The 27,989-nt window shown below is 52.0% G+C and overlaps 9 protein-coding genes across 9 annotated transcripts; 6 read left to right on the forward strand and 3 right to left on the reverse strand.

The window, feature by feature from the left end:
• Positions 1-3: 3 nt before the first annotated feature.
• On the forward strand, positions 4-1,020 carry NCS57_00582300 (uncharacterized protein; the record flags this gene model as incomplete). Its single annotated transcript, XM_053055731.1, has 2 exons — positions 4-395; positions 444-1,020. The coding sequence occupies exons 1-2, from the start codon at positions 22-24 to the stop codon at positions 1,018-1,020; spliced, it is 951 nt and encodes a 316-aa protein (XP_052914686.1). The 5' UTR covers positions 4-21.
• A 531-nt stretch (positions 1,021-1,551) lies between these two features.
• On the reverse strand, positions 1,552-5,490 carry NCS57_00582400 (USP domain-containing protein; the record flags this gene model as incomplete). Its single annotated transcript, XM_053055732.1, has 4 exons — positions 1,552-3,329; positions 3,382-3,769; positions 3,823-5,300; positions 5,352-5,490. 4 exons carry the CDS (start codon positions 5,488-5,490, stop codon positions 1,552-1,554), a joined length of 3,783 nt encoding a protein of 1,260 aa, XP_052914687.1.
• A 790-nt stretch (positions 5,491-6,280) lies between these two features.
• On the reverse strand, positions 6,281-8,380 carry NCS57_00582500 (HET domain-containing protein; the record flags this gene model as incomplete). The annotated part of the gene is made up of 1 exon (XM_053055733.1): positions 6,281-8,380. The coding sequence occupies one exon, from the start codon at positions 8,378-8,380 to the stop codon at positions 6,281-6,283; it is 2,100 nt and encodes a 699-aa protein (XP_052914688.1).
• An 836-nt stretch (positions 8,381-9,216) lies between these two features.
• Positions 9,217-9,636, forward strand: NCS57_00582600 (uncharacterized protein; the record flags this gene model as incomplete). The annotated part of the gene is made up of 1 exon (XM_053055734.1): positions 9,217-9,636. One exon carries the CDS (start codon positions 9,217-9,219, stop codon positions 9,634-9,636), a length of 420 nt encoding a protein of 139 aa, XP_052914689.1.
• A 1,333-nt stretch (positions 9,637-10,969) lies between these two features.
• NCS57_00582700 (uncharacterized protein) lies at positions 10,970-14,015 on the forward strand (the record flags this gene model as incomplete). The annotated part of the gene is made up of 2 exons (XM_053055735.1): positions 10,970-12,529; positions 12,579-14,015. The coding sequence occupies 2 exons, from the start codon at positions 10,970-10,972 to the stop codon at positions 14,013-14,015; spliced, it is 2,997 nt and encodes a 998-aa protein (XP_052914690.1).
• Positions 14,016-14,616: 601 nt separating this feature from the next.
• NCS57_00582800 (Spliceosomal protein DIB1) lies at positions 14,617-15,102 on the forward strand (the record flags this gene model as incomplete). Its single annotated transcript, XM_053055736.1, has 2 exons — positions 14,617-14,680; positions 14,735-15,102. The coding sequence occupies 2 exons, from the start codon at positions 14,617-14,619 to the stop codon at positions 15,100-15,102; spliced, it is 432 nt and encodes a 143-aa protein (XP_052914691.1).
• Positions 15,103-15,717: 615 nt separating this feature from the next.
• On the reverse strand, positions 15,718-17,200 carry NCS57_00582900 (uncharacterized protein; the record flags this gene model as incomplete). Its single annotated transcript, XM_053055737.1, has 2 exons — positions 15,718-16,346; positions 16,396-17,200. The coding sequence occupies 2 exons, from the start codon at positions 17,198-17,200 to the stop codon at positions 15,718-15,720; spliced, it is 1,434 nt and encodes a 477-aa protein (XP_052914692.1).
• A 7,068-nt stretch (positions 17,201-24,268) lies between these two features.
• NCS57_00583000 (uncharacterized protein) lies at positions 24,269-25,609 on the forward strand (the record flags this gene model as incomplete). Its single annotated transcript, XM_053055738.1, has 1 exon — positions 24,269-25,609. One exon carries the CDS (start codon positions 24,269-24,271, stop codon positions 25,607-25,609), a length of 1,341 nt encoding a protein of 446 aa, XP_052914693.1.
• A 60-nt stretch (positions 25,610-25,669) lies between these two features.
• On the forward strand, positions 25,670-26,161 carry NCS57_00583100 (uncharacterized protein; the record flags this gene model as incomplete). The annotated part of the gene is made up of 1 exon (XM_053055739.1): positions 25,670-26,161. One exon carries the CDS (start codon positions 25,670-25,672, stop codon positions 26,159-26,161), a length of 492 nt encoding a protein of 163 aa, XP_052914694.1.
• Positions 26,162-27,989: the final 1,828 nt, after the last annotated feature.

Consider the following 27,989-nt stretch of genomic DNA (forward strand, 5'->3'; position numbering starts at 1 on the left):
AACCCAATTGACCTCTCCACGATGCCTCCTCGCCTGTCCCCCATAACCATCCGCAGCCTGCGGCGCTTCTACTCGTCTGCGGCCGAGCCTCTCATCCGCGTAACGAACCTGCCCGCCCCCGGCACCGGCCATATCCGCGTCCTCGAGCTTAATCGGCCCAAGGCCCGGAACGCCATCTCAAAGGCTCTCCTCGCTTCTCTGCGCGACGAGGTTGACGCTGTTCACAGCCAGTATGGCCCCAATGGCGAGGAGCTCCCACCGGTGAAGCGCTTCGGCGGCGCTGCTGGTGTCGACGAGAAGGGTCCCACGAGAGCTCTCGTCCTTGCCAGCGCTGTTGATACTTGCTTCTGCGCCGGCGCCGACCTCAAGGAGCGCCGGGGCTTTTCGCAACAAGAGTATGTTCCCTATGATACCTTCAATAATGCATGCTAACTCGATTGCAGCACTGCCGACTTCCTCACCAACCTCCGCGGCACCCTCAACTCCCTCTCCAACCTTCCCATCCCCACCGTGTCCGCCATCTCCTCCGTAGCCCTCGGCGGCGGCCTCGAGCTCGCCCTCTCCACCCACTTCCGTGTCCTCTCCTCCAACGCCACAGTCGGTCTACCCGAGACTCGTCTTGGCATCATTCCCGGTGCTGGAGGCACCCACCGTCTGCCAGCCCTCATCGGCCTCTCCCGCGCCCGCGACCTCATCCTAACCGGCCGCCGGGTCGCTGCCCCCGAGGCCTACTTCCTCGGCATTGCTGATCGCCTTGTCGAGGTTGTTCCTGAGGATGAGCGCGACGGCTCCGATATTCTTGGAGAAGCTAGGAAAGCTGCCCTGAGCGAGGCTGTGAGGCTCGCCCAGGAGATTTGTGAGGGAGGACCCATTGGCGTGAGGGCAGCCCTCCAGGCTGTTGCTTGGGCCAGGGAAGAGGTTGAGAACAAGATGTATGAGCGCGTTGTAAACACCGAGGATAGGCACGAGGCTCTGAAGGCGTTCCAGGAGAAGAGGAAGCCTGTCTTCACCGGCCGGTAAATGTCACCATCTGTCGCATCATATCAGACTCATGATCTGCCAACGATATATAACGTCTACACTGGCCATCCTTCCACGCTGTTGTCACCAGGGATGGTCTCGTTTGAATAAACTTGTCAATTTACTGCTAGTCAAATCGTCCCCTAGACTTTCTTGTCTTGTCGCAACTATCGCTTCGTGAATGTATCTCATGTCATGGGTATGGTTATCGCTCGATGCTCCGGTTCCGAACGCCAACTGCTCAAACCAATACAAATCGTCTCCAACCTCTCAAGCCGTCCCAAGTTCCCATCCTGGGCTTTACAACAAATCTATGGTTTCAAACACTCGATCCAGACTCGGGTCCCTTGTCCGCTTGCCAAGGTCCTCGCCCCCCTCCTGTCTATCTGGTAGGTCGGTAGGGTTAATGGTAACGACACGGGGGAGGAGGCGCCGAAGTTTGGGCGGTGCCCGTACTTGACTGTTCCACCTTGGTGACCGCTTCAGCACGATTTTCAGTAGCCCATCTCTCCCAGTATCTCTCCCAGACTCCTAGTCGCTCTTCTGCGGCCCAAATGGGGGCGAAAAGTCCTGTGTATGCTTAACCTCAGGGGTGGGTTCGCTGTTAGCGACAACAACGTCACCGTCAGCATCCGTGGTTTGTTCCGGTCTTTGTCGTCTCGGCACATTCACGTATGCATCCTTGTCCTCGTCCCGAACGTAGCAGAGGAAGTAGGGCTCGCCGCTTGTGCTCAAGGTTGCAAGCACTTCGTCTGTGTTGCGTTTCACATCCACGTTGGAGTCGTTGTACTTGCGCCACACGTCCTGCTCAAAGTCGTGTATCCACACCCAGTAGTGACCAGACATCAGCTGGCCTCGGTGACAGATAACGGCGTGTAGTCGATACGGGATGTTCTTAAGCCCGGCGTGGTGTTTCTCAAGGTCCTCCTCCCTCTGGCGCAGCTCATTGCTCATCATCTCCCGAACGTTGCGTTCAGCCGATTCGATGCCCTGTGGCTTGACAGGGGCCTTGGTAGTGGGCGGCGCTTCGTTGGTTGGGTGGGATACCAGAAGGAAATCGTCATCCACGGGGCCATCAAAGTCCCAATTCTCTTCTTTCTCAAAATCAAGGACTCCATCCTCCATGGTATCATCCTCGGCCCAAGCCGAATTGACAATGGGTGTGGGCTCCTCTTCTCCGCAGGACTCGAGAAACGGTCCCGTGGGAATGACAGCTTCCACCCGAGTCTTCTGCGCCTTCAAGTCCGATATTCTACTGGCAACCGCCCAGCTTTGAACCCTCTGTTGGAAGGTGGGTGAGTCGTGCGGAGCATCCATGTACCGATCCAGATATAGCGTCTCTGGTATTTCTACAGGGTTGCCGTTCTTGCTGCCCATGGATTGGGACCGTTGAATAAGAACATGGAGCACAGGCGGGAGCGTCTTGATCGCCGTGTATCGTGAAAGCTTGCTTTCCTCGATGATTTGCTGGTCAAAGTTTCGACCCAGCGCGTCATACAACGAACATGACCCCTCCGGAGCTGGGAATGCGGTGATGGATCGGTCAAAGCTGATCTCCTTCTGGTAGGTCTTGTCGTCAAACTTCTTGGTATAGTTGATTGTCGTGACGAAGAATGTCTCCATGATCTTTTCCAACTGAATGCCAGTTGATTCGTCGACAGATGATGGTCGAATAGCTGCTTGGAGTCGGTTGAGAATGCTCCCCATCACCTCCTCCACGTCCTGCTGATCAGTTCCCGACGATCTCTTCTGATGTTCCAGAGCCGTCAAGACTTTGCTGTCCACTGTTTGCGGCTCGTCGGCATCAGCCATACTGACATCGGCGTTTTGCTCCCCATCAGCAGTTCCGTCAGCACCTTTGATGATTGTCTCAGAGGTTTCAGTACTCTTAAGACTTGGTCGAACAGTGTCAGCAGGGGAGTCGCCCTCTTCGAGAGCCATCACTGTATCCGTAGTTTGGTCGTCAGTCGCCGCCGACGGGACTTCGACTTTCTCGTACGAATGATCAGAGCCATCCTCGACCAGCGTCTGCGAGCTTACGGTACTAGCCGTGTCAACTGGATCGCGCTCTTCCTTAACAGCTCCATTCGCCATCTCCACGTCGCCGGAGCTCTTGGCAGGAGGCTCAGGGGGCGGCCGAGCGGGAAGAGGCGGTGGCTTGGGCCCTGCAACGGGCTCGGCCGACTTGGAATCATTGAGAAGGGTGTGAGTAGATAAGAGGACAGCATTAGCTAGCCTCTGTGAGGGTCGGGTCGCGACCTTGTCTGACGTTTCGAGATTGTTGAATAGATCAGAGAGTTCTTGAGCAACTGCGAAACCTGTTAGTGAAGGGGAATAGCTTAGAAATGGGCTCAAACATACAAGCCTGAGCGACTACAGCCTCGCCACGGTCCATTTGCATCTTGTTTCCGCCCAGCAATCGCTGTTTGATACTCTCGTCATTCAACTCCAATTTGAAGTTTTCGTAGTTGAGCGCAATATCTCGAACAGGTTTGACAGTAAAGAGATACTGCAAAAGACTGTTCAGGTAGCAAGTATTGCCGATGTTCTCTAGGCCGACAGGCAAGTCATAATTGGCTGGTCGACCTGAGGCATCCGGAACGGAGCTTCCCTTTGGAATCTCGATTCCGTTCTCTTGGCGTTGAGTGGCAACAAGCTGCTTGAGGTCCATTGCATTTGTGAGATCCGCAATCGCCTCTAGAGCATCCAGATAGGTTGCCTTTTCTTCCTTGTCATTGCTCAACGCAATCTGTATACTCTGTTAGATCCAGATTTCAGGAATCATTCAACTTTTGGATTTACCTTGGTCCTAGTAGCCGCAACGACTTCGGGTCCCAAACTACTATCTTCTTTCATCCCCAGGACTGCCTTCGCCGTCGCGACAGACATCTTTCCATTGGCTTCCATGAGCAGAATTGCCTGGTAGGTATCGTCCGTTGAAGCCTGGGCAATCAGGAGAAGCATTTGACGGGCGCTGTTGGCCATCTTGGGCTCTTGGGACAGCTTCTGGCGGAATGCTGAAACCAGCGTTTCGGCATTGTACTTATTAGGAGGCTGCAAGCCAAGAAAAGCCAACGCTTGGGACACTACCCCATCGTCATCGCTGCTAGATTGCGTCGGGAGTTGACTGTCAAACACAGAAGATTGGGTGGCAGCGTAATCAGCGAGTTGCTCGTCGTTCAGGTCATTGGCAATCCCCATGAGGGCGTCGATAAGCTCCTTTCGCTTGTTAGGCAAGAGCTCCCACTGTCGCTTGTAAGCGTTGACCACGATCTCCTTAGGCTGGTTAGGGAGAACGCCAAGCAATGTGTATCGTCGGATGTTAACCAAGTGACTGTCATTGGTGTTGTTCACCTCGACGCATCCCAGATCTGCGTGAAGGCCAGGAGTACAAAGCTCAGCGGGCTCACCACGTCTGTGGATGATGCACTGAACTTCGGATCTGACATCCTCAACAAACCCTCGGTAGGTTCCAATTTCGGTGACTCCAAATGGTCCACCTGGGGGTGACGGTAATGGAGGGGTGAATGACCCTCCGTCGACTCCATCCTGCTCATCCACCGTCTCCTCAAACTCCAACTCTCTGAAGATGGAGAAGCAACGCGGTCCAAATAGAACAGAGAACCGCTTGTTCCTCTTCGATATGCTCCGCGGCTTCTCGGGTGACGTTGCCTCAAGCAGATTCTTAAGGTATGTGTTGAGATTCATAGGCGCCTGTTCCGCCCAGTCGTCCGTTGCTACTGCATAGCGCTCTGGATCCTGCTCCTTGGCGAGGCGCAGGGTCTGCCGAATGGTATCGTGGTCCAGTAGCAGATCAATCCACCAAGACGCCATGCGAGGTTCCGAGATTTCAAGAGTGACTTGAAATGTGCATGGCGGTGCCGAACAAACAAAGTACTCGCGGGCGAGAATAGGATAGTACTTGGAGTTTTCCTTGGCCAGATTCATTTCCGTGTCTGACCCAGCCCAGACAAGGTGATGCCAAGGGAACTGCGCATCTCGAACGGGCCAGCGGGCTTGGCGTGGACTACACACCTGCCCAGCATGCTCCTCTTCCCATGCCATCTTGAACACAAAGTGAAAGTGGCAGTCCAGGCATACTGACGACAATAGCCGGGTTGTGTTTGAGCAGAAGCTTTGGTTTCCATTGATCATGAGACGATGGGTGTGCTGCCATGCGTACGGCGGGTTCAAGTTGGCAGCTCGGGCTCGGTCGAAGAGATCGCAAGTGGTGAACTTGTTGTTCAGCAGCTCGTGAATCCATCTCGAGGGGTGGCATCCTGGTGGCACTCGCATTAGATTCCGCAAATCAGTTGAAGTAGGGATCTTACCTTCGGCATCCTTCCTCATTCTCCCCTTCATAGGGGTTGTATGTTGCTGCACATACTCTCCGGGAGTTGTGCCGGGCAAAGCAGCGTAAGTTCCATCATCGAGGTCGCGCTGGGGGTTGATGTCATAATCTATCGCCATGGTGGGCGGTGTAGAGAAACGTGTCAAAATATCGCGCTCGGTCTATTATTTCGACCTCTGGGTCCGCAGACAAAGAGGATGTCGGGGTGAGTTGGTTCGGATCGTATGTTGAGAAGGGCGTCGTTCGAATGGAGCTATTGCGGGGTGAACTTGTTGGATCGCCGTGTGCAGTTGTTGGGCTGTGTTCTCGTGTGACGTAGCTGCGAAGCTGATGAAAACGCCGGGGGCCGGTATGAAATGCAGAGAGTCGGATTGTTAAGCACCTGGTCTGTTTGGGCTGATCTGGTGAAGAAGGGTCGGGTGCGCTTCAAGTAGGCGAAGCTCTTGACGATCGAACCCAGCAGACCTATCGCAATCAGGGCGCTTATTTGACCATAATTTCGGGGAACGGGGCAAGGCGAAGGAGAAGTCGGCAGTCGAAAATAAAAAAGCTCGCCAGGGAGAAATATCGATGCCTGGAGAGGGTGACGACGCAAGAATGGTGGCAATGTAAGTAAGAGTAGCGTACGCAGGCGGGCTTGGGTGATGACGGAGCTGGAGCTGCGGCGCCTGCGATGCGCAGCTGGGATTGTGGACGGGCAGGCGATTGGGGAAGCTGCCGTGCGTGGCGGCTGAGTCAGCAGTTTCAAGCCCGCCTCCCGATGGACAGCTGGTTTCAACATGGAGAATCAATGCATCTCTGACAGTGAGAGGCCTTTGTTCCACAGCATTCTCTATGCTTCGGTTTCACAAACAGCCTATGCTGCTTTTCGCCTTGTCTCATCTATGAGTTTGGGGTATTGAAGCAGTATCAGCTAAAGATGAGCTCTTCTTCGAAAAGCTCCCCTTTCTCCACCAAGTCAATCACCTCCCCATCCATCAAGCCTTCGATGTATGCCTCTCCAAGGACGTGGTACTTATCCTCCACGCGTCTTATCACCAACGGTGTGCTACAACCATAGGCAACGCAAACCATGTCGCCAACGTAAATCTGGTCCTGCAACGACCCGTATGGGTTGTCAGGCGCCCATCCCATGTACCCCCGGCTAGTGAACATGAACCGTCTTCCCATTCCCGTCCGGTCAGCCGCCAGGAAGACCTCTGCGTAATCAAATTCCGACGCGTTGCACGGGATCTTTTCCGTAAAATAATCTCCGAGAGGTTTACCGACCATGATGATTTGGTCGTGGGCCTGGTGCCACCTCACCCAGCGAAAGTAGTAGGCTTCCTGCTCCTTCATCCAGGTCCACCCCAACGCCTCAAACTGCTTGAATGCCGCCTCGTATGTTCTTGGGAGACTGAGGAGAGCACAGTGGCGTTTGCTAACGTGCTCTCCGTTTGACACCCGTCCAAGTAGCATCGCTCTGCAGAGAGCCCAGGCTGTATCATCATAGACACTCTGCCACTCTGTCGGCTGGACTATGGACGACGGATCCCAGTCAAAGTAGCCTCGTTCGCACGCCCCCAAACCGCAGATTTTGTCTATCATAACCCCCTTGCACTTCAATAGCTTCCCGCTGGAGAACACAGAGCACAGCGTGTCTCGGTGGCCAGCTGCGGAGTACAGGGTCTCGGCTCGCGGTTCCGGAGTGCCTGGAGTCCAGAAAGCCCCTATAAAGACGCTCTCTGGCTTCGAGTAACGCAGTCTTCCGTTCCAAGTCCAGTCAACTACCCAGGACGGAGTATCAGCCTCTCCCCATGGGTTCGCTTCTCTGAGCGGTTCAAGATTGCCGTAGTGCTCTATGAAAGCAATTGAAGTGGCACTGAAGATCTCTGCCGTTGACTTGGAATACTTGCAAATGATACGCTTTGCAATTTTGGGCTCCATCATTCCAAGGAGGCCAAAGACCTTGTCCTTTTCCTCGCGGCTGTCTGACATGGCAAGTTCGAGCAACTTCCTCATGCCCTGTCTCTCTCCCCCTTGGAACTCGAATTCGCTCAATGGCCGTATGTTTTGGTGGACAAGATGGATACTGGCCGTTACCCAGCGTGGGTCGTCTTTGGCCAGCTTCTTCTTCATCTCACCTTTCAAGAGCCAGTCCTTGGCAGACCATAGGCCTCCATGATACAGAGATGAGATTCCGCGGCTAAAGGTTTCCCAGTCAAGGGTATCCCCTCCACACCGCAAGATGGTCGACTTCGATCCCATGACGAGCTCTTGAATGATCCAGAGCCGCCACCAGTATCTTCTTTTCATGAGACTGTGAAGGCCATAAAAGGCAAACTCTCCAAACATGGTAGGATTTTGCTCGAGAAGAGCAGTCAAATCGTCCTTTTCCTTGTCATCCAGGCGAGAAAGAGCAGAGAGGAGACGCATTCCTTGGTCGCTCTCGTCTCCAGCCGGCCCTAGCCAGGCCACCACCGCCCATGCCTCGCTGTATATTTCTCTCATGCGGGCTACTTGCTCGCTTGTCTCTTCCACATCAGATTGATTGATACATATCGCATCAACCCACAGCTTGTATCTTCTGGCGAAACGGCCACCATCACTGCCCAGCTCTCGCAGCGCATCCTCGAGGTTCTTGGTCACCGTCATTTCCTGGCCGTTGACAATGATCTTCCCCGCCTCATCTGTACCCCAAGTGTACGACATGGCAGCAAAGTCTCCCCAGGTGTATCGGAAACAGTGAGTATCCAAGGGCGTGAATGACTTCATTGAGCGGTGGTCTGGAGGGTGGAGGGTGCCCTTGGCCCGTTGGATTGACCGCCATGTTGCGATCAGCCCCCGTCTCGGCTTGTTTGGCGAGTCGTAGTTGTGAAGAAATTGCTTGAATACGGAGTTCGTTTCTATGAGGGAAAATGTGTCGAGAGAGCAGCTAACCAGGCCGTTTTCTAAATGAGGGTGTATAGTGATGAGGCGTATTTCGTTGTCGCCCAGTGGCAGATAGAGGGGAGTTTCGTGGTCATCCATACTCGCTTTGCGCTGTGTAAGAAGCGGTATGTTTTTGAAGAAAACATCGTCTGCATAAGCACTTACTTATGGTCTGCACATCATGCGGCTTCAATACAACCCAGCTAACGCCCAACGGCCTAATTTAACCCATCGGCTGCAAGCTAGGTCGCAGTGGAGAATTACATGGATGGTTGCTCGTTGAAGCCTCGTGTGAATGGGGCTATTTTAGGATCTCTAACGATGATCATCTGTTCTATTGACGCCTTATACAATGCTCATAACTTTTTCCCATCGAACAAAGCCCACCATGAGAGTTGGTGTTTTCTTTGAAATCTCTACATTTACCCTACCTATCTACATATGTAACGCAGAGTCAGCCAGTACAAAATTCAATAGTCACCAAACAGAATAGAGTTTAATAAACGTTCCTCTTGTTTCAATTCATTCTTCCCTCTTGTTCTTCTTCAAACACATAATGAAGCGAGATGTGTTCTGCAGTGTTGTGTTGCGTTGTGTTCGCCATTGACCATAGGTAGTGAACGAAACTATGTGCCTTGTTGCCCATGTACACATACCAAAAGGAGGCATTGTCGGCATAATAAAACCATTAAAGAGGGTTAATTACCATTGTTTGAATAGTTGATTCAATTCCTATTACTGTTTTCTAATTTGCAACAGGGTGGTTCCCATTCTAAACGTCTGTCTTCGTGAGAATCTGTTTGAGAAAGGGTATTTAGCTACTCCGATCAACTCTGGACATCCTAAACCCTTTTTTTCGCAACAGAACTTCATTTCGACGAGCCTCATTGAGACCTTTGCTAAATCACGATACCCCATCTCCCTTGGCAGACAAGATGGGTGCTGACGACAAGCAGCCCTCGAGCAAGGACAAGTCTGTGGAGGACAATCTTTCTGGGGAAGAGGAAGAGGGTTATTCCTCTGACGAATACAGCGGCGTTGTTGAAGAGGCCCAAATGGCCCTGGTCATCACGCCAAAGAAACTCACGTCTGTCCTCAGTGCGGGCGATGCTGCCAAATATGTTCGGCGCAATAAGAATGAGGCAAGAAAGAAGGGAAATGAGAAAGAGAAGGGCGCAGAGGAGCCTAGAGTTGTCACACCTTCGGGTAAGATGGCCCAAAACGTGGAGCGCAGTATAATCGCCCAAAGGAGGAAGAAGAAGAGGCAGCAGTTGAGTAACCCAAAGGGCAAGGCCAACGAAGAATCCGAAACAATGAATAAGGGCGAAGGGAGCGGAAAGAAGGCATCCTCTTAAGGGAGAACTCACCCCAGCCGGTAACATCAGGACCAAAAGAACCTCATTCCGACATGGTTGCAGCGGCAACGCCATTCTTCTCGATACACTTACTATTATCTCTCTGCACTACCGACAGCAACCTCTGGGAGTTTAGCAGAACCTCTCTTTGATCGGTCACTAACGGGATCGGTTCTCCTCGCATGCTTTCTTCCCTGCCAGGTTCTTCGAGGGACCGCTTTCTCGGGCTAAATGCCAGAACATCGATGGATATCTCATGGTGGTAAGCGAATGCGGTTTGAGAGCAAGGAAAATATATGCCACTTTAGGCAGTCAACAATGCCAACATGAGCACGGTCAATGCTATTAGCTTAGATCTGGCCAAACAGGCAAAGAGTCAGTTAGCACAAAGACCTTGAGGACACTTCCACTTAAGATGCATGAACTATGTGATCCCCTTCTTCACAAGCTAAGGCGTTGTTGCCCTGGTTAAAGTGCAACGTGCAGAGGTTCTGAGACAGCCTGGAGGATTCTAAACAGAGGGATGGGTTTTTTAATGGGCAGAAAAGTGACCGCTGAGACAATGAAAAAAGAAACAGAATTTAGAAGATCAACTTGTAAGTTGGCTGGGATGTGATCCAACAAGCACTTGTCCAGGTTCCGTAACAATTTCCACCAATTTTCCGCCATCCATGCATACGGCTCCATACCATAACATGAATCCTATCTAATATTCCACTAAATAGCCGTAGAAATCTTGTCTGAGATATGGCACCGGTAAAAATGAAGAATCTTTGAAACTCTAGGGTTGGCTGCTCGACATCCTGTTAGCATCACGTGACTCGCTCCCCATTCCCTGTGATGATATCTGCAAGCCCACTCCTTCTCACATGGAAGCCGCCTATACAGATTGATAAGCCGCGGCGCTTCCTGCAGTATGGATTGACTTGAATTTGGCCTGGTTTTTGAAGAAACTGCCAATATTTGACTCCGACCTTCTCCTTTCTATCCCAATATGCATCTTAACCAAGAAATCAACAGCTCGCTCTCCACAATTGATAATCTCTCAAGGAACTCGGGTCTTGGCATCCATACATGCATGCGCATACGAAAGCCCATTTCCATCATGTCAAGACCCCACAGCTGGAGGTGACGCCTGCCCACCCCGACGGAGACCGAGCCATTTTGAAGGAATACATCCCGGACGCCGGCATCGGGTGCCATCCATTCACCTATCAGGTACATATTCTAGCTGATTAGGCTCACATCCAGACGAGCTCCTCTTCTTTACAATACTCAAGTTGAACCCTTGACGCCAGTCAGCATCTCGGCCTCCAACGCCTAGGCTTTCATCATGACTACAGGCACAGCATCACGACGCCTGCGGATTGGCATCGATGTCGGAGGAACAAACACCGACGGCGCCATCATCGACCCTTTCCAGACCTCTGCTCCGGATCGAGGCGTTGTAGCATGGCACAAGGAACCAACAACGACCAATCCTAGTGTTGGCATCGACAATGCCATCGCCAACATGCTCTCGTCGGCTGCCATCAGCCCTGACGACATTGCAAGCGTGACTATCGGCACCACCCATTTCGTCAACGCTGTGATAGAGAGAGATGCAGCAAGGCTGTCTCGAGTTGCTGTTCTTCGTCTTTGCGGACCCTTCTCAAAACACACCCTTCCTTGTGTGGACTGGCCTGCCGATATGCGAGACCTCATTCTGGGCCATCACGCTCTCCTCAAGGGTGGATTGGAAGTTGATGGACATTTGATCTCTGACATCGACCAAGACGAGATCAAGGAGCAATGTGCCATTATCCAACAAAAGGGCATTAAGAGCGTGGTTGTAATCGGCATTTTCAGCCCCATCGACACGGTGGAAAGGCAAGAAGAGAGGGCCGCGGAGATTATCAAGGCTCAGATCCCTGATATCGATGTTGTGTGTTCCAAAGAAGTTGCCAACCTTGGCTTCCTTGAACGAGAGAATGCCGCTATCCTGAACGCTTCTATTCTACCCTTCGCCCGAAAAACCATTCGGTCCTTCCATCAACCCATCAGACGGCTTGGTATGAAGTGCCCTATCTTTATTAGCCAGAACGACGGCACTGTTCTTTCTGGTGACCTCGCCGCGCGATTACCTATCCGAACCTTCTCAAGTGGCCCAACCAACAGTATGAGAGGTGCTGCATTTTTGGTGCAAGGGGAACTCAACGAAGCAATGATGGTGGTCGACATAGGAGGAACCACAACTGACGTGGGCCTATTGTTGGAAACTGGCTTCCCTCGTCAACAGGCAGCCTACAACGATCTTTCGGGTGTGAGAATGAACTTTTCCTGCCCAGACATCAAGAGCATCGGCCTTGGTGGAGGCTCCATCGTGCGAAAAGACAGCGGCGTGTCAGTCGGACCTGACAGTGTGGGATATAAACTAACCCAGGAAGCTGTCGTCTTTGGCGGAAAGGTACTGACCTCGACTGATTGCGCCGTCCTAGCCAACCCAAGCTTGAAGATCGGAGACTCGGCTCTGGTTCAAGGCGCACTCTCGGACGACCAACTCTCCAAGGTCACCTTGGTGATTCAGCACAAGCTGGAAAAGATTATCGACACCATGAAGACATCACCCCAAGATATACCCGTCATTCTCGTTGGAGGTGGAGCTGTCATTGCCCCCGATGACCTCAAGGGAGCAAGCAAGGTGCTGAAGCCCAAGTGGTCACAGGTTGCCAATGCAATCGGCGCCGCCATAGCGAGAGTGAGTGCTGTCGTGGATACCGTCAAATCAACTGCATCGAAGTCGACCGCCGAGCTCCTCGAAGAAGTCAGCCAAGAGGCTATTGAGAAGACTGTCGCAGCCGGCGGGTTACGGTCGACTGTCAGCATTGTCGAGAAGGAGACGCTGCCGCTCCAGGTAAGTAGTGTTCCCCAGAGGTTTCCGCCAGCCGTTAACATCTTGAAAGTACATTGCCAATAAGACTCGCTTTGTTGTTCGGGCTACCGGAGACTTTGACTTCTCGAGAGAGGATATTGTGTCCGAGTCGCAGGACGAGTCAGATGAACCCCTGGATATGGATCACTATGAGAAGACAGCAAAGGACAAGGACTCTCAACGAGATACGCAAGCTGAAGACGACTTTGATATCCTCGCCTATCGCCCACAAGTGAAGAATCGCATCTGGAACGTTTCAGAGCGCGACGTGGAATGGATCTCAACAGGTGCCTACATCCTTGGAACAGGAGGCGGCGGAAATCCTTACGGGTTAATGATTCGACTTCGAACTCTACTACGAAACGGGACCACGATCCGTGTGGTGAACCCCGAAGACCTCTCCGATGATGCTCAGGTTGGTTGTGGCGGCGGAGCAGGCAGTCCTACTGTCGCCATTGAGAAGCTGGCAGGCGACGAGCTCCTCGAGGCGCAGCATGAGTTGTACAAGATCTGCGAGAAATCAGCTACTCACATGATTTCCGTCGAAATTGGAGGTGCAAATGGCCTCTCTGGGCTGCTGTTGGGATCTAGTGCACAAATGGACGTTCCGACCGTGGACGGCGACTGGATGGGTAGAGCATACCCGACGAAATGGCAGACAACCCCGGTGGTCTTCAAGGAGAGGGAGACCATCTGGTCCCCAATCGCACTCAGCGACGGCAACGGCAACGTGATCATCATGCCCAAGGCGTCCTCTGACGCCGCTGTTGAGCGTATTCTGCGAGCTGCCTTAAGCGAGATGGGCTCCCAGGTGGGAGGTGCAGACGCACCAGTCACAGGCGCAGAGACAAAACGCTGGGTTGTCAAGCACACGCTGTCTCAAGCGTGGAGGATTGGACGTGCAGTTGCGAGAGCTCGCAAGGAGAACAGGGTGGACAATGTTGCTGAGACAATCATCGACGAGTGTGGAGGGCCCGGAGCTGGAAAGGTTCTCTGGAAGGGCAAGATTGTTGGCGTCGAGAGGACTCTAAGAAACGGTCATGTTTATGGCGAGTGTCTCATCGAGGGTGCAGATGTCAGGGATGATGACAATGGCACGGCTGGAGACCAAGCCTCGGCGCAATTCAGGGGTATCATCAAGATCCCCTTCAAGAACGAAAACATCGCCGCTATCAGAGTCCACCCTGACCGGAAGGAGGAAAGACAGGAGGATGTGCTCGCCATAGTCCCTGACTTGGTGTGCCTGATCGACGCACAGAGTGGGGAGGCAGTCGGGACACCCGAGTACCGATATGGATTGCTCGTTGTCGTGCTTGGTATTGCGGCAAGCGACCGATGGACCGGTTCGGAACGGGGTATCGAGATTGGAGGGCCCAAAGGTTTCGGCTTTGACCACCTCAAGTTTGAGCCATTGGGCAAGTATACGGAGCCCAAGAGTGTCATTGATGAGTTTGATGAGTCTTCTTAGAGTTTCACTTGGTCTCGTAATGCTTATTCAATTGCTTGATTTCAATCCTCGGTAACCTGGTGAAGCTTTGGGTTCTTGCTCTTCTTGAGTGAGGCTTTAAGGTTCACGCTAGGGGGGTTCGTCTTGGCCAATAGCCGAATTTGGAAACCATTGCTTCTATTGTGAAACATTGATTGGTGGTCTCCAACAATACTCGCGAGGGCATTCAGACGTGAGGCGGATGCTACATGACAGTTTGAAGGAAGGCATCTAACCAAACGTCAAAGAAATAGCTGAATCTGGGAGAACAAACTACCTCAAACATTTGAGTTACCAATACTTAAATCAGCCGTATATGTAGAATCTGGAGGGACCTTAATAAACACCCGTTTTATAGACTTGACTCCATGCACATTGAGACTGGGGATAATCGGTTCGGTGTGCGGTGAAAGCCCCACTCACCTTGATCCAAAAGCGGCTAGTCTCTGCTCCGGTATTTAGCCGTGCCCCTCTATCTTATCTCTCCCTCCATCTTTGCTCCACCAACAAGGCAATCCACCAACTTTCCATCATCTTCGCGACACAACCATCAACACCAACCAGACCACTTACCACATTCATCATGGGTTCCGTTGTTCTTCCCCATCTCAACACTGGCTGGCACGTCGACCAGGCCATTCTCTCCGGTAAGCCAACCCTTTTTCCACTCCCCCGCAAACTCTCGCTAACTTTTGCACCAGAGGAGGACCGCCTCGTCGTCATCCGCTTCGGCAGAGACTGGGACCCAGACTGCATGCGCCAGGACGAAGTCCTCTACAAGATCGCCGACAAGGTCCGCAACTTTGCCGTCATCTACCTGTGCGACATCGACCAGGTGCCCGACTTTAACCAGATGTACGAGCTCTACGACCCGTGCTCCCTCATGTTCTTCTTCCGCAACAAGCACATGATGATCGACTTGGGCACCGGTGACAACAACAAGATCAAGTGGGTGCTGGAGGACAAGCAGGAGCTCATCGACATCTTTGAGACTGTCTACCGAGGAGCCAAGAAGGGACGCGGTCTCGTCGTGAGCCCCAAGGACTACTCCACCCGACACCGCTACTAGGCACCAGGAAGGAGGTTGTTTTGGGTTTTCTCTGTGATAGAGGGTGTCAGGCGTGGGTATGGCTTTTTCACTTTTGAGGTACTAATGTTTGCTGCGGTTGGAACTGAGTAGCAGCTTCTGGCTCTATGGCCAATCGAATACGAAACGACGTCTTTCATCCAAATCCGGCTTCCCCATACAGCAAATGGTGAGAATCCTTGGTGCTTTTTTTTTTCAAACCAATTTTTTCTGACACAATATGAGACAAGACCACAGAAGTTTGCCGTCGATCAGTGGCTGGCCCATCTTGGGTTTGGCTTCAGACAGCAGACCGCAAAGGTAAGACAAGACTGACCAAAGCTGCGCGATGACCCCTTAACGAGCAATCCTCAAGGCTAAAACCTGACGTTGCTGAGTGAATGCCCTTTGTTTGTGATGCCATGTCAATGCTGTTTTGACCCTCGTGAGTGCACCGTGATGATCTTCGCTTTGGCCGTTTTGCCAGTTTTCACTGAATATCCTGGTGCATCACGTATCGTAAAGCTGTAAAACTCGAACAATATCACAATCATTATCCGCTGAATAGAAAGAGAATTGCCGTGGCTTGTCAATCTAAGCTAGATACCAGTTGTGCAGTTACAACCCAAACGGCCAGGTTTCGTGATACTCAAGAGGCGACTTTGGCTGATGAACCTCCAAAGTCCCAACATGCCTCGACTGGTCAAACCAGATATATCCATCAAACTGTTCCGGCAAGACGGCGGTGGAGTAATGCGACTGCTTCTCAGTAGCAGGCTTGTACAGCACCCCGATGAACCTCTCCAGACGACGCTCACAGAGGGTTTTCCGAAGCCGCTCATCACACTTCTTCGCACGCAGGTCCAGAACAAAATTCTGGACGCCCGTAGCGTGCATCAGTTCCTCGTAGCTATTCGAAAGCCCTGGTCGAACCCGCATGACCTGCATGTCTCCGTCCCAGCGCTTCGCAGCAGCCACGGTACCGGTATTGGTACCGGTTCCAATGTTGAGTGCCCGGTTTCCGTACGTCTCCTTACAGAGCTGGCCGATGTTGAGCTCTTCGCGGGACCAGCCCATGCTAGTGGCACGAGCATCGCCGATGTGACTGTTGTGTGCCCAGACGATGGCCTTGGCCTTGTCGCCGCGATGCTTGAGGATTCGTACGAGGGTCTGGAACATGTGCGTGTCTCGGAGATTCCACGATTCGTCACGGCCATGGTACATGGCCCGGTAATAGTGCTCGGCATCTGTGAATAGTCAGCACAGTTGTGAAGCCATCTCTTCTTTGTGGCCTACCTTTTACAACCCTTGCATTCTGCTCTCCACTATGAAACTCGGTACCATCCCGGGTGCAGGCAGAGTACTCCATGCGCTTACTCAAGAGGTCTTTCAGCATGTCAACAACTTCTCTCTCATACCCCTTAAAAGCAGTCGTCAAGACCTCAAGTCCGTACTCGTGCGGGTCGTCGCCCCAGCTCATCAGTTTGCCGTATCGTTCCCGTGCCAGCTCTGCCATTTCCTTGTCAACAGTATCGAGATAGTCGATGACCGCCTTCATGGATGTCCCCATAGAGTATAAGTCCATACCATAGAACCCGGTCGCGTCACCTTCCTCCCGTCCATTGTTGTAATCCCGTAGCCATTCCACAAAGTCATGGACTTCCATGTTGCGCCACATCCACGTGGGAAATCGTAAGAAAGCTGGTTCTCTTCCCTCCTTCTTTGCCATTTGAACCGTCTCTGCAGTGCCTTGTCCTGGGCCTGGCCGGCGCCTGACATATCGATCTACATGTTCAGCATCAGGCCAGTCGGCTTCGACAGCCACGATATTGAAGCCATGATGTTCGATCATATGCTTTGTAATCTCGGCACGGACGGAATAGAATTCGGAGGTGCCATGGGAGGCGTCGCCAATGAGTAAGACTTTACAGTCGCCGAAGCTATCGAAGCACCTCGTTATTGTATCGCGATCTTCGGTAATAGAGTTGAAAGGCGTAACGTGGGCTTTTAGAAGCTCGATCGCAGACGAAGTCATCCTTGCTGGCTTGTTTCGAGAGATCAGACTCGATTTGATTAAGGGCCTCAAGTATTTGGTCAGCATCTTCCTTGCGTCAAAGGGTTTCTTGGAGGCAATTTGTACTTATAACGGTTGCAACACAGTGCACGACACCGTCAACTGTCATCTTGTGGCGCGTGACATGACGGGAGGTTACGGCTGATACTGCCACTTATTCAATTGTATGCCTGCTCTGTGAGGGCTCTGAATACTTCTCGTCGCTGGATGTTGTTCGAAATTGAAGTCGCTGTCCAAGGCCCCGTGGTGAGGAATGACAAGCTGCTCGAATAGGGGCGAAAGGTCAGCTTGTACAAAACATGGGATTTTGGTATGGCTTTCTGCCGGTACTTACGCCAAACATTGGCGGTTTCCCATCTGCACGAGTGTAGGATGAAGGTGGCAAAGGATGGCAATTCAATGATGACGATGTTGTGTAATGGCGCCGACGTCACAACAGAGTCGAGCTTGACCAACCACAATATTCTGTCAGAGCTAGAATTCAGAACCACCAAAATCCCCAACAAATTCGGCGCTCTCGCAGAATTACAAACTCGACGCTGCGGCAAAACTTGAGCAATTCTCACACGATGTTGCCACTTGGATCAGTAGGTCAAGTGAGAGATCCGATACTGATGAGCGAGCCGATCTTTCGAGCCCCTTCTCAACTCGCCAGTATTCTTCAGTGTAACTAGCCATGTTCTTTCGACGATCCCACACCTCGTTATGGCCCAAGAATCCTCAAATAGTTCTGCCAGAAACGCTAGCTTGAGAATCGTAGGAAAGCGAAAGGCCTCAACGATCAGACAGCTTCTTCAGTATCGGTCTCGCGGTAAAGGTGCGTCGTGTGATTGCTATGACTCTCAATTCGTTGCCATGATCGAAAAATGCGGTAGGAATAGTACCTGTATGAGAAGCTTGTCAGCATCATTATCCACTCATTTAGGTGCCAGAGCTAGAGGTAAACATGGATGGCCAGCAGAGAGCCTGTATCCCTTATTATTCAATACCTGCTCCTACTTCAGTCTGGATCCCGAAACAAGTGCCTTATCTTTGGTTCTAGATTCCAGTGTCGAAAAGCCATCTGGCTTTCATCCAAGGGGGGTTTTTGGATAGTCACTTACCACTGCGACTATCTACCACCTTAATGTGTAGTAAAAACAGTCCACCGCTCAGGTTTAATAGATGAACAATTTCAGGGGAAAGACCTGGGCCTTGATGCGTCTTCGGGGGGGTACGAGCTCGTTGGCCAACTACTTGAATAGGGGCTACAGACCAAAGGCAGAGCATCCATGTGACTTGTAAATAGACCATAAGTGCAGGGCTGAAGTAGAGGGCATACATACTACCTGAGACTGGTTGAAGTAAATGATTGATATATAACTGGTGGCTACGAAGAGCCACTTGCAGGCATCACTGCTGGATGGCTTTGGATGGCAGTTGTCTGTCGTGTGGTCAGAAGCTTGCAGAGAACAAGTTCCTATAGTATTCCACATAGAAGTGTCTCTCATTGCATGATGGATTCAAAATTCAGCATTTATCCGGGCAGCCTTGGGCTTTGGCTAGATAGTTGCAAGCTTATCAAGATCGCCAGCGCCCCGTACACACTGGGTTAAGCTGATTTCTTTCCCGTATTGCGTCGGTAGACTGGTATTTTTTTTTTATCTTTGTCAAGGCAACGTAGTTGACAAGACATCTTCGTTCGGGATCGAATTCTTGTTCGATACAGGTGACCGGAAAGGAGTCGATTCACCAGCCAGATAGGCCCTAGGCTTCGGATGATGCAGCGCTCGGTTTTGCCAAAGAGGTGATAGCTAAAACATCCGTCTAATCTCTTAGTGTTTATGTATTTATGTACCCTGAATACTCTGCGTGGGCGTAGTACTTACAATGTTTGCTGCAACTCTTTGGGGCTGTAATGCCCCGTGGGCCTGGCAGAGTCTCAACCATGGAACAAGTCAACGAAGACTTATCTGTCCTACTCCCACTTCATCTTCCATCAGCTTGGCAGGTGCTTTCTTAGGGTATATTGGTCAAATCTTCTCGAACACTCCGTGTTGTGTTGGTGAATGCCCTCATGGCAATGTGGGTTCACGGTGGCAGTCGTACTTGTCAGCGCAAAAGTCGACGAATCCTGTGTCATCACTCCTGAAGAGGTCAGTGAGATCTAGGCTTTAGTAATCATCTAGGAATTAACCTGGTCCTGGCATTCTCTACCTTGGGGTCTGTCGGTCAGCTCCAAGGCTACAAACTATCGGCAAACTTCTGGCGGGTTTGACGGACTGACATCAGGGCTTCTATGGTCCCAGAGGAGTTATACTTGTCTTCGGAGCTAGGATGAGTATTCTTCCTCCTCGCCACAGGCGCCTTATGAAATGCTTGAGCCATGGCTCCAGGGGGGGTTGTACGCTCCAGCAACTGTCCCTCAAGGCAATATGCTAGAACAGAAGCCCCAGGAAGTCAGCTAATGACGGAATGGTCCTCACTTTTTTCCACTAGGTTGCTTGAACGGGGTGGGATCAGATTGGCCTGTGGTGAGGATCTCAGACAGCCGCAACCATCGTAGCGTCGTGCTATCCGTCCGCCGCTCGGATGTACAAGCCTTGAGAAGCCCGAGGGTCTAACTTTGAACGCTTTCGGAGAAGCAGATACGTTTCTTGGTGTTATCGAGGCCTTCGTGGTTCCGTCGATTCGTTGTTCGTGTAGGGAGAGTGGTTTCCGGACCGCTTCTCTCCGCCGACCGGCCTGAGTATGAGTATGTACGGGGACGAGTATTATAATTCGGTTCTCTTCAGAAGATTCTGGGGAGATGTTATCGTTCTGACGGCCTTGGGAGTCGTTCAGGCATCGCCGAACGCAAGCCAAGGTACGAGGGCTGGTCGTCGGGGCCGGGATTCGATAGATTCGATGAATTTCGAGCCTTTGATGATTATCCTGATGATTTCGAGATCGAGGGAGTCTTAGTTTTGTGTTGCGATGGTTTCTCTGGATGATTTGAAGATGACGGATGAAGTCCGTGAGTGTTTGGAGGAGGAGAAATCAGCCAAATCCGGAAGCCACTGGCGAGTTTGCCCTGGGGGGTTTAGAGGCTGTCTCGCCGAACACGACCTTGACTATGGGCACCATCCCTTCAGCTGAACAGCCAAACAAGTATAAGATACAAAAGAAGTGCAAATGAACAGTCACGGTAAATCTTTGGGTGCTTTGTCGTCTAATTGTAGTATTTTTTGTTGGGCATGAAGGCCTTGCGACCTGAGAGGTGCACCATACCGCGACTCCTGGAAGCCCAGGTATCCTGTTCTCCCTCGCGTACCAGTAAGGACGCTATCACTGCTGCGAATGCCCCTTGGCGGATTCCAAAAGTCTCCTTGGGCTCATTCTACTATTTGAAGGGCAGGAGTATGCTGGATATTTATTCTTCGATGGCACTGTGCCTGTGTTTCCCGTGGACATTCACACCACTCGATCTGCTGGTGAGTGAGCTTCCGTCCATCTGGATGGAGAACCAACTAGAAGCCATTAGTTAGGGCATGACGCTGCCTGGGGCTCGCCAAAGGCTCCGGGGTCTGTGCCAGGGGTGCCTTCGGGCCCAGTCAGGGTGTGAAAATGCACGCCATTAGTAAGAAATTGGTCTCGCTTCAGCCCACAGCCATTGACAGCTGATGGGGAAGATCACAGACCAGGCTGCTGGGCGTAAATCGCTAGAGTGGGAGGGAATTGAGGGAATCAATATAGACGGACCTAAGCAATAGACCCTCATCTGTGCCACAAGTGACCATAGAACTCAACTTTTTGAATTCGAGAAAGGAGGTCTAAGCATCCAATCCATTGGTATCACACGGGCAGCACCAACACGGCCCATCGACGTCGGGAACCTGCAGCGGAGGAACTTGACAGGAACCGTTGATGCAGCCTCCCGATCAGTTCGTGCAATGTACGCAGATGGTACAACATGGCTTGCCGTAAGACAACGGCATCATCCAAGTCATTCTAAGGTTCCCTGGGCCGAGATCTGCGAAACAGGGTTCGATTCGATCCCGCCAAGTGGGGATGGATCTGAACACAAAATGCAACGGCGTCAGATCCAGGGACCAGGGGCCATTCTTATTTTGACCTCCATTAAACAGAAAACGCTGTACAATGTAGAGATGCGTAGAAACTATCTGTAATAATTCCATGCTCTCGAAGTATGTGGCTAGCTGGTTCGCTTTACCAAACTCACGTCCACCCTGGCTCTGCTTCCAGGTAGTAAAGTACCGCGACAAGCAAACGAATGCCTCCTCCACTGTCCTGGTCCCTCGCCAGTGTCCCACCCAGGATCCTGGGCTGGACCATCTTGGTTTCTTCTTCGTCGACTGAACACACCACGACCAACCACCATCACCAGCACCTCTCTCTTGGTTTTTTTGGTGTCGCCAATATCATCTTCGCCTTGTGCTTTTTTCAAGATGCGGGCGTCCCATGTTTCATCCGTTCCTCTCGTCCCTTAGGGCACCTCTCTGCGACACCATTCATCCCTTCCCACACGCTCACCAACGCTTGCGAATCGCTGGAAATAGGCATCCGGCCTGAATTCAAGATCGAGTCTTCTTGATCAAGCCTCTGGCTTCTGGCATCGAGACTGTCGAGCTAGCGACCACAAGGTGGAAAGCCAGACGACGAAGGAAGGTCTCCCCCGTCTCTGGGTGCCACCATTCCGCGACGACTTGTGCTAACTATTATTTATCTCTCCCTAGGTGTCTCTCGTTCTTCTATTACCACTCTCTAAATTCCGATCGCCGACACCAAGCAAGATACCGACCGTAGCCCACGATCCTTGGCCGAGAAACCGCGGCCGAACAGCGCCGATCCATCGCGTCTTCGCTTCAGCAGACCAGAAACCGTTTGAAGAGTCCTACATCCTGTCATTTCACAGTGAAAGGGTTAACAAATGACACCTAGTTCTTCGTTTCTCTGAGAGTGGTGGAACGCCTTTCAGGGGTGAACGGCTTGACCCAGCGAGCCCATCCAGCTTCGTCTACACGCCCTCCCCGAGTTCTAGTCGACGATGGAAGACCTAATGTGTTTTAATTACTTCTTTGCGACCTCGAGCTTCACCGAAGAGCGAGAATCGGCTTCCGGGCGCGCCTGGTGAGGGAGTGCCGGGTCAGCCGCAGGGCTTTACCCTCATCCAATGCTACCACGCGCCCGGTAGGGCTACCCATTACCCTTCCATGAAAGAGTAGAGGTCAAAACATGTCTGGGACTGTTTTGGATAGACTATAGAGTGGCTCAACGCTGCGCAAGAAGCGGCGGTCTTTGCGCGTCTCCTCGCGCAGCTGGTTTCTTGTGATTTCGCATCTCCAGCACGCCTCGAGAGGGAATGACCTTCTTCACACTAGTTCCATAGCACAAGAAGAGTAGAAAATTTCTTTTGTTGTGGTAAATGGGGACTGTTGGTACCATCATATTGGGGCAGAGGGTGCACTTGGGGCACACCCGATGGGAATGGGAGATTCAGGGGCACTAGCTTTACGTAGACAATACTCAAGAGATAATCTTCTACTGGCTTCTTCGAGTGATGACCTCATGAACAGAGGGCTACCGAGCCATAATTGGTCTGATATCACTAACAGTGCGCGAGGGGGGTACTCAGGGCATGCTCTAGCACCCGGATGCCCTGAAGCTGGCAGAATTGTTTGGCTATTTCTCGCAGTTCTCGTCCGTTTGCGCTGCTGAGGCAACGAGGGCAGGCCAGGCACCAATTCCTCTCGCGTGCGGCCCTTTTTATCCACACGCGTTTTCTCTCCCACTCTTCTCCGCCTTGTTTTTCTCCTCCCTCAGTCATCATCACCACCCTCTCTTCACAGAGTCGCTCCTACACATACATATAAACAGGGAAGCACTCTCGCTCTGCTATATATTCCTCTTGTTTCTCATTTCTTCATCTTCGAGAAACATCCTTCACACACCTCTGCATGGTCCGCGAACCCTACTGGACTCTCCCTGCAGCGCTCTTCACAACAATCTGTTCCCATTCTCCGTCTTCTTTACCAACGTCGATCAGAGTTCAAGTCTTCTTCTCTGTGCGCGTCACTGACCTCGTCTACGGACCTCGTCGTGACGATTACATCTATCACCCATTTTCACCTTTCTCTCGTTCGTCGACTGGACTCCCAGGCATCCTGTTCACGGTCGCAACAGACCCCGACCGCGGCCCCTTTCTGCAGGATTCTCTACCCAAGACATCTGCTATTGAGATACCGACCACACTCTCACTCTTCTTCTCTACACGTCTTCTTCTATCATCATCGTCGTGGCGAATAGTTCTACACCTCATCTTCGTCTTCTCCACGGTCGTTGGCGATACTCCGAGGCATCCTCTCCGCTGGCCCAGCCGACTCGCCTACAGTCTTGCCTATGCGAAGACTCAACCTTCATTCCCACTGGCTCTGACCCTTGTCTCTGCCATCTTCTCTACGAATCCGGCGGACGCTATCTACTGTCTTTTCTGAGAAAGCCTCTACCCAAGACACATCTTCTCTTATGATACCGACCACACTCTCAGCTTCTCCTCGGCACACCCAACAAGCTCGACCACAGTCCTTTCGACAAGAATCTCAACTCAACCTTTATCCACGTCACAGAGATCGACCCTACTTTCAGCCATCGTTTCCACGGACTTGACACACTCCACTCACAGTCCTCTCGATACGACAACCCAATCTTCATCTTTGTTGACGCCGACCCTCTTCACTTGTCGTCGCTGCTGATCCAGGAGAGACTCTACCCAAAGTCCTCAGGGAAAGCTTATCTCTATTCACTTTCGTCTTTCTTACTAAATTCGACTCTATCTACCTTCTTCATCTGCGTGCCGCACATATAGCGCCGCTTTGCTCACCCCAGAGCTTGACTTCAATCGGTATATAGAAGGCTGCACATCACTACCGCATCTTGTCCGCCGTCTTTCCGCTATCTCAGTCTCGATTCTTCTCCCTTTATACGTTCTTCTCGCTCAAGCTCTTCGTTTCCAAGTTCTGCTTGTCGTTCACTCTATCATCACAATCATATATACTACAAGTCATCACGCAAGCACCTGATCAGCACACGCCACCCATCACTTCAGCAACCAGCATCATGAGCTACCCACTCGGGAGATCACCGCTGGAGCGGCTCTCACCGGATTCCCTTTGGGTTCTGGTTGACCATCTAGACTACCCTGAGGTTCACAACTTGTCCCGATGCTCTCAAACGCTGCACCAGAACGTTGACTTCTTCCTGTACGCAAGAGAAATTAAGGACGGAAAATATAATGCGCTGTACTACGCAGTGGACGAGATGCAAGACCATGTCGGTGTACGGACGATCACCAAGCTGGCAAGATATGTTCGCCCAGAAAACCGCGTCGCATACTTCAACACTCTATACGTCCATGGCGATGGCTGCGCCCATGCCCTCCACATCGCGGCAATGAGAGACAATATAGAGCAAGTAAGGAAGCTCCTGGAGCTTGGAGCGGATGCTGAGGCCATGTGCCGAAATCCCACGGCCTTGCTGTCAGGGGGGCAACTCCAAACTCTCAGGGCGATCAATCTCGACAAGGTTCTTGAGGATTGCGAGTGGAAGGCAATTCTGGTTCCCCTTGTATCCCAGAACCGGTCTCTCTGTGGCCTTCTCCATCACCATGCCCGTTCATCCATTTTGGCGCAAAGTCTTGATGAGACCGATAGAGCAATCACAATGCACCACGTTGCTGTGCTACAAAACCGACAAGACCTCATGGCTGGCATGCTGCACCTACACCCAGACGACGTCAATATCCAAATGCCCAAGTCCGGACAGACGCCCCTACACCTTGCAATTTCAAATGAAAGAGCAACCATTTTCGACAATCTCGTTCATCACAGCAGTCTTAGCGGCATCTTCAACAGAGATGGCGCGAACGTTCTCCACCTGGCTATTGAGGAGATCTACATGACAGGTCACCCTCCCACACGTCGCTGGCTTGCCCAAGTAGTGAAGAGTCTACTTGACCAAGGTGCAGACCCCAACGAGCCCAAGTCCAACCTTCTGGGACAGACCCCTCTGCTGCTAGCCACAGAGGCCGTACGCTACGACTGGTACAGGGTCTGGCGAGAGGTCAAGTTCATCATCGACCTCCTCCTCCAGAAAGGCGCCGACATCAACAAGGCCGACACCAATGGATCGACGCCACTGACCACGGTGGTGAAGAGGGTCATCGGGGAGAATGACCGTGGCTCCATGAAGACCATGTTTTTGGACTTGGTCAAGAACCACGGCGCCGACATCAACCTCCGGTCCCAGTTCGCGGGGCAACCCCTGAAGTCGATCACGTATCGACTGATCGACGCCCCCAGCATGGTCACCCTCTGCAAGGAGGTGATCGCGCTGGGTGGCACCATCGCCCAGCACGAGGTCCCCCGTGTCTTTGCCAAGTGGTATCAGTGCTTTGCTTAGAAATGCGAGTACGATATCATTGGCCTTCACGGGTCGGACATTTCCGACCAAGACATCAACATGGCATACGAGCATGCCATGTGCCTCAACAAAAAGAACTCGCTGCTGCGGCTTCAGGGGTCCGGCCGTCCATACGCCGGGGGGGACACCAGTCTGGTCTGGAGGACGCTGGTGAGGTCGGGAGCTCGTCTCCCAACCTTCACCAGGCAGTTACTCCAGCCAGACTGGAGGTACGTCGACGCCCAAACGGGCATGTCCTTTCTGCACGCGGTGGTCGACAAGGTGGCCAGAGGGGGGGCGTACTCCGAGAAGGAGGCGGTGGCGGACGTGAAGGAGCTGGCAGGGAATCAGCGAGCGTGGCGCTGCTTGGTCCTGTACCGCGACCCGGAGGGCAAGACTGCCCTCGACAGGGTCGTGGACATGGGCCAGCGGTTCCCGCTGCTGAGGGGCGAGCTGGCCGGGAAGCACACGGCTCAGGCAAAAAAGTCTGAGCTGTGCCAGGCAGCTCGGGACTTGGAGCAGGGGTGGCTCCAAGTCCAGCAGAACCAGTAGGTTTCTGCTCCCGTCCCTGTCAGTGCCTCTGTCGACGGAGACCAGATGCTGGGGAGGTGAGGGGGAGGGGAAGAGGAGGCTCGCCGACGACACATTCCGGGGGCCGGGGGGGGGGGGGACTGGTCTTTAGACCAGAGGATGAGAGCTTTTTTGCTGGGGAGGAGTGGGGGGAAGACAGAGGGGGGGGATGTACGAGTTTAGATAGAGGGGAGGGGGGGTGTACGAGAAACCATTGCCGCAGGAGGCAGACTGATGCATATATGGCTTAATGATTCCGGTGATGTCTGCGTAGTTTCGTCGTGGGGTTTGCGCATGAGGGCCGATGTTGTCGCTGCTGGATGAAGGGCCAGTCTTATACTGACAGAGTAGGTTGACACTAGACACAACCGACGAGACAACACCTTGTGGCTACTTAACATTCCATGTTTCCCTCTGGCAAACTCTTTGTCAATGGTTTTACAAGTAAAAGTAGCCATGTCAAACTCTTGATCTAAGTATTATTACTAAATCAATTCACTGGGTAAAAGTGTTAAAGATTGAACATTTATTCTCGTGTCTGATTGCCAAATGGCAAAGCTTTATACCATGGGTTTAAAGGTAGAATAATACTGGCCACGCGAGATAAGTCAATAGGTCAGAAGTAAGATTTGCCTCGATATAATGGAGATACGTCAAGTCTAATATCCAGTAGTGTTATTTCTGGTGGTTTGAATACATGGTTGTAAGACTTGGTCTCTCCTTTGCCTTTGCGAAAATCCAGGCCATCTTTTAAGCTGATAATATCATCTCTTTTCCTTCCAACTCTTAGGCTGGCAGACCAACTTATCATCATCGTGTTAGGGCTTGGAAGAAAGATCAGGTTAGGCAAGATGTAAATAGGAGTCAGTCGCGCAGTGCCCTTTATACCTTGAACCTCCACTTGGTTGATGATTTTCATGGTTTCACTGGCTCCAGTCAGCTGAGTCGTTAGAGTTGAGGTTGAAGGCTCTTTGGCCGTCGTAGATGGTCGATGGCGGAGCCTAGGAGAGTTTAGGTACGATGGTAGTCCACTTGGTCTGAGGGCATTAAGCTAGTGATTGGTCTTAGCCGCATAGATAGGTTGTATTCTAGGTGTTCTAGCTTGCGACCTCCGTATTACTATGGTTTTGAGCGTCTTCAGTGTGACTTTAAAGTGGTGTCAGGACCCCTCGTAGGGCCGTCGTGATGGTATTGCCAAAGGAGCCTTTGAGGTTGTGCATGGGTGCACTGAGGGGCAGCGATAAGAGCTGAGTGTCATGGATACACTTCTTGTGTCCAAGATCTATAAAGTCTCGTCTAGCAAGGGCGAAAAATAGGCGCTCCATTTCCTGGTAAACTTCTTCGGCTGCGTCTTGGCCTGGCATTACCCCATGGTACCTGCACAAGATACTATTATCAAGCCTAGCCTGACCACCCAAAGCGAACCCGGCCTTGTGAGGCAATAACATCGCCTGCATGAAAAACAAACGTCTTTGCACCTTGAGGAGCGGTTCTGCCAAGAAACCCCGCCAGGAAGGTCCCCTTCCTACTGTGATTGTTCACCCAGAAGAGCCCCTGGATGTGTCCATCGGACGGGCTGTCTTCGATGAGCTTGACGGCATAGAAGACACTTCTCAATTGATTGAACTTGACGATTGAGGGGAATCAAAATCTCTCCTCGCTACCAGGCAACTTGGACCAGATATCAGATTGTGTATGTGCCGGCCGCTTTAGCTGAAGTCGCATACTTGCTCAGATGGATATCTGTCTTGAACGTCGAACAAGAATTGACGAGAAGCTCGGACTTCGGGTTCGAATAGAGCTTTAAGCG

The sequence above is a fragment of the Fusarium keratoplasticum genome, chromosome 4 (assembly GCF_025433545.1).
Source record: "Fusarium keratoplasticum isolate Fu6.1 chromosome 4, whole genome shotgun sequence".
In the NCBI taxonomy this organism is placed as follows: Eukaryota; Fungi; Ascomycota; class Sordariomycetes; order Hypocreales; family Nectriaceae; genus Fusarium; species Fusarium keratoplasticum.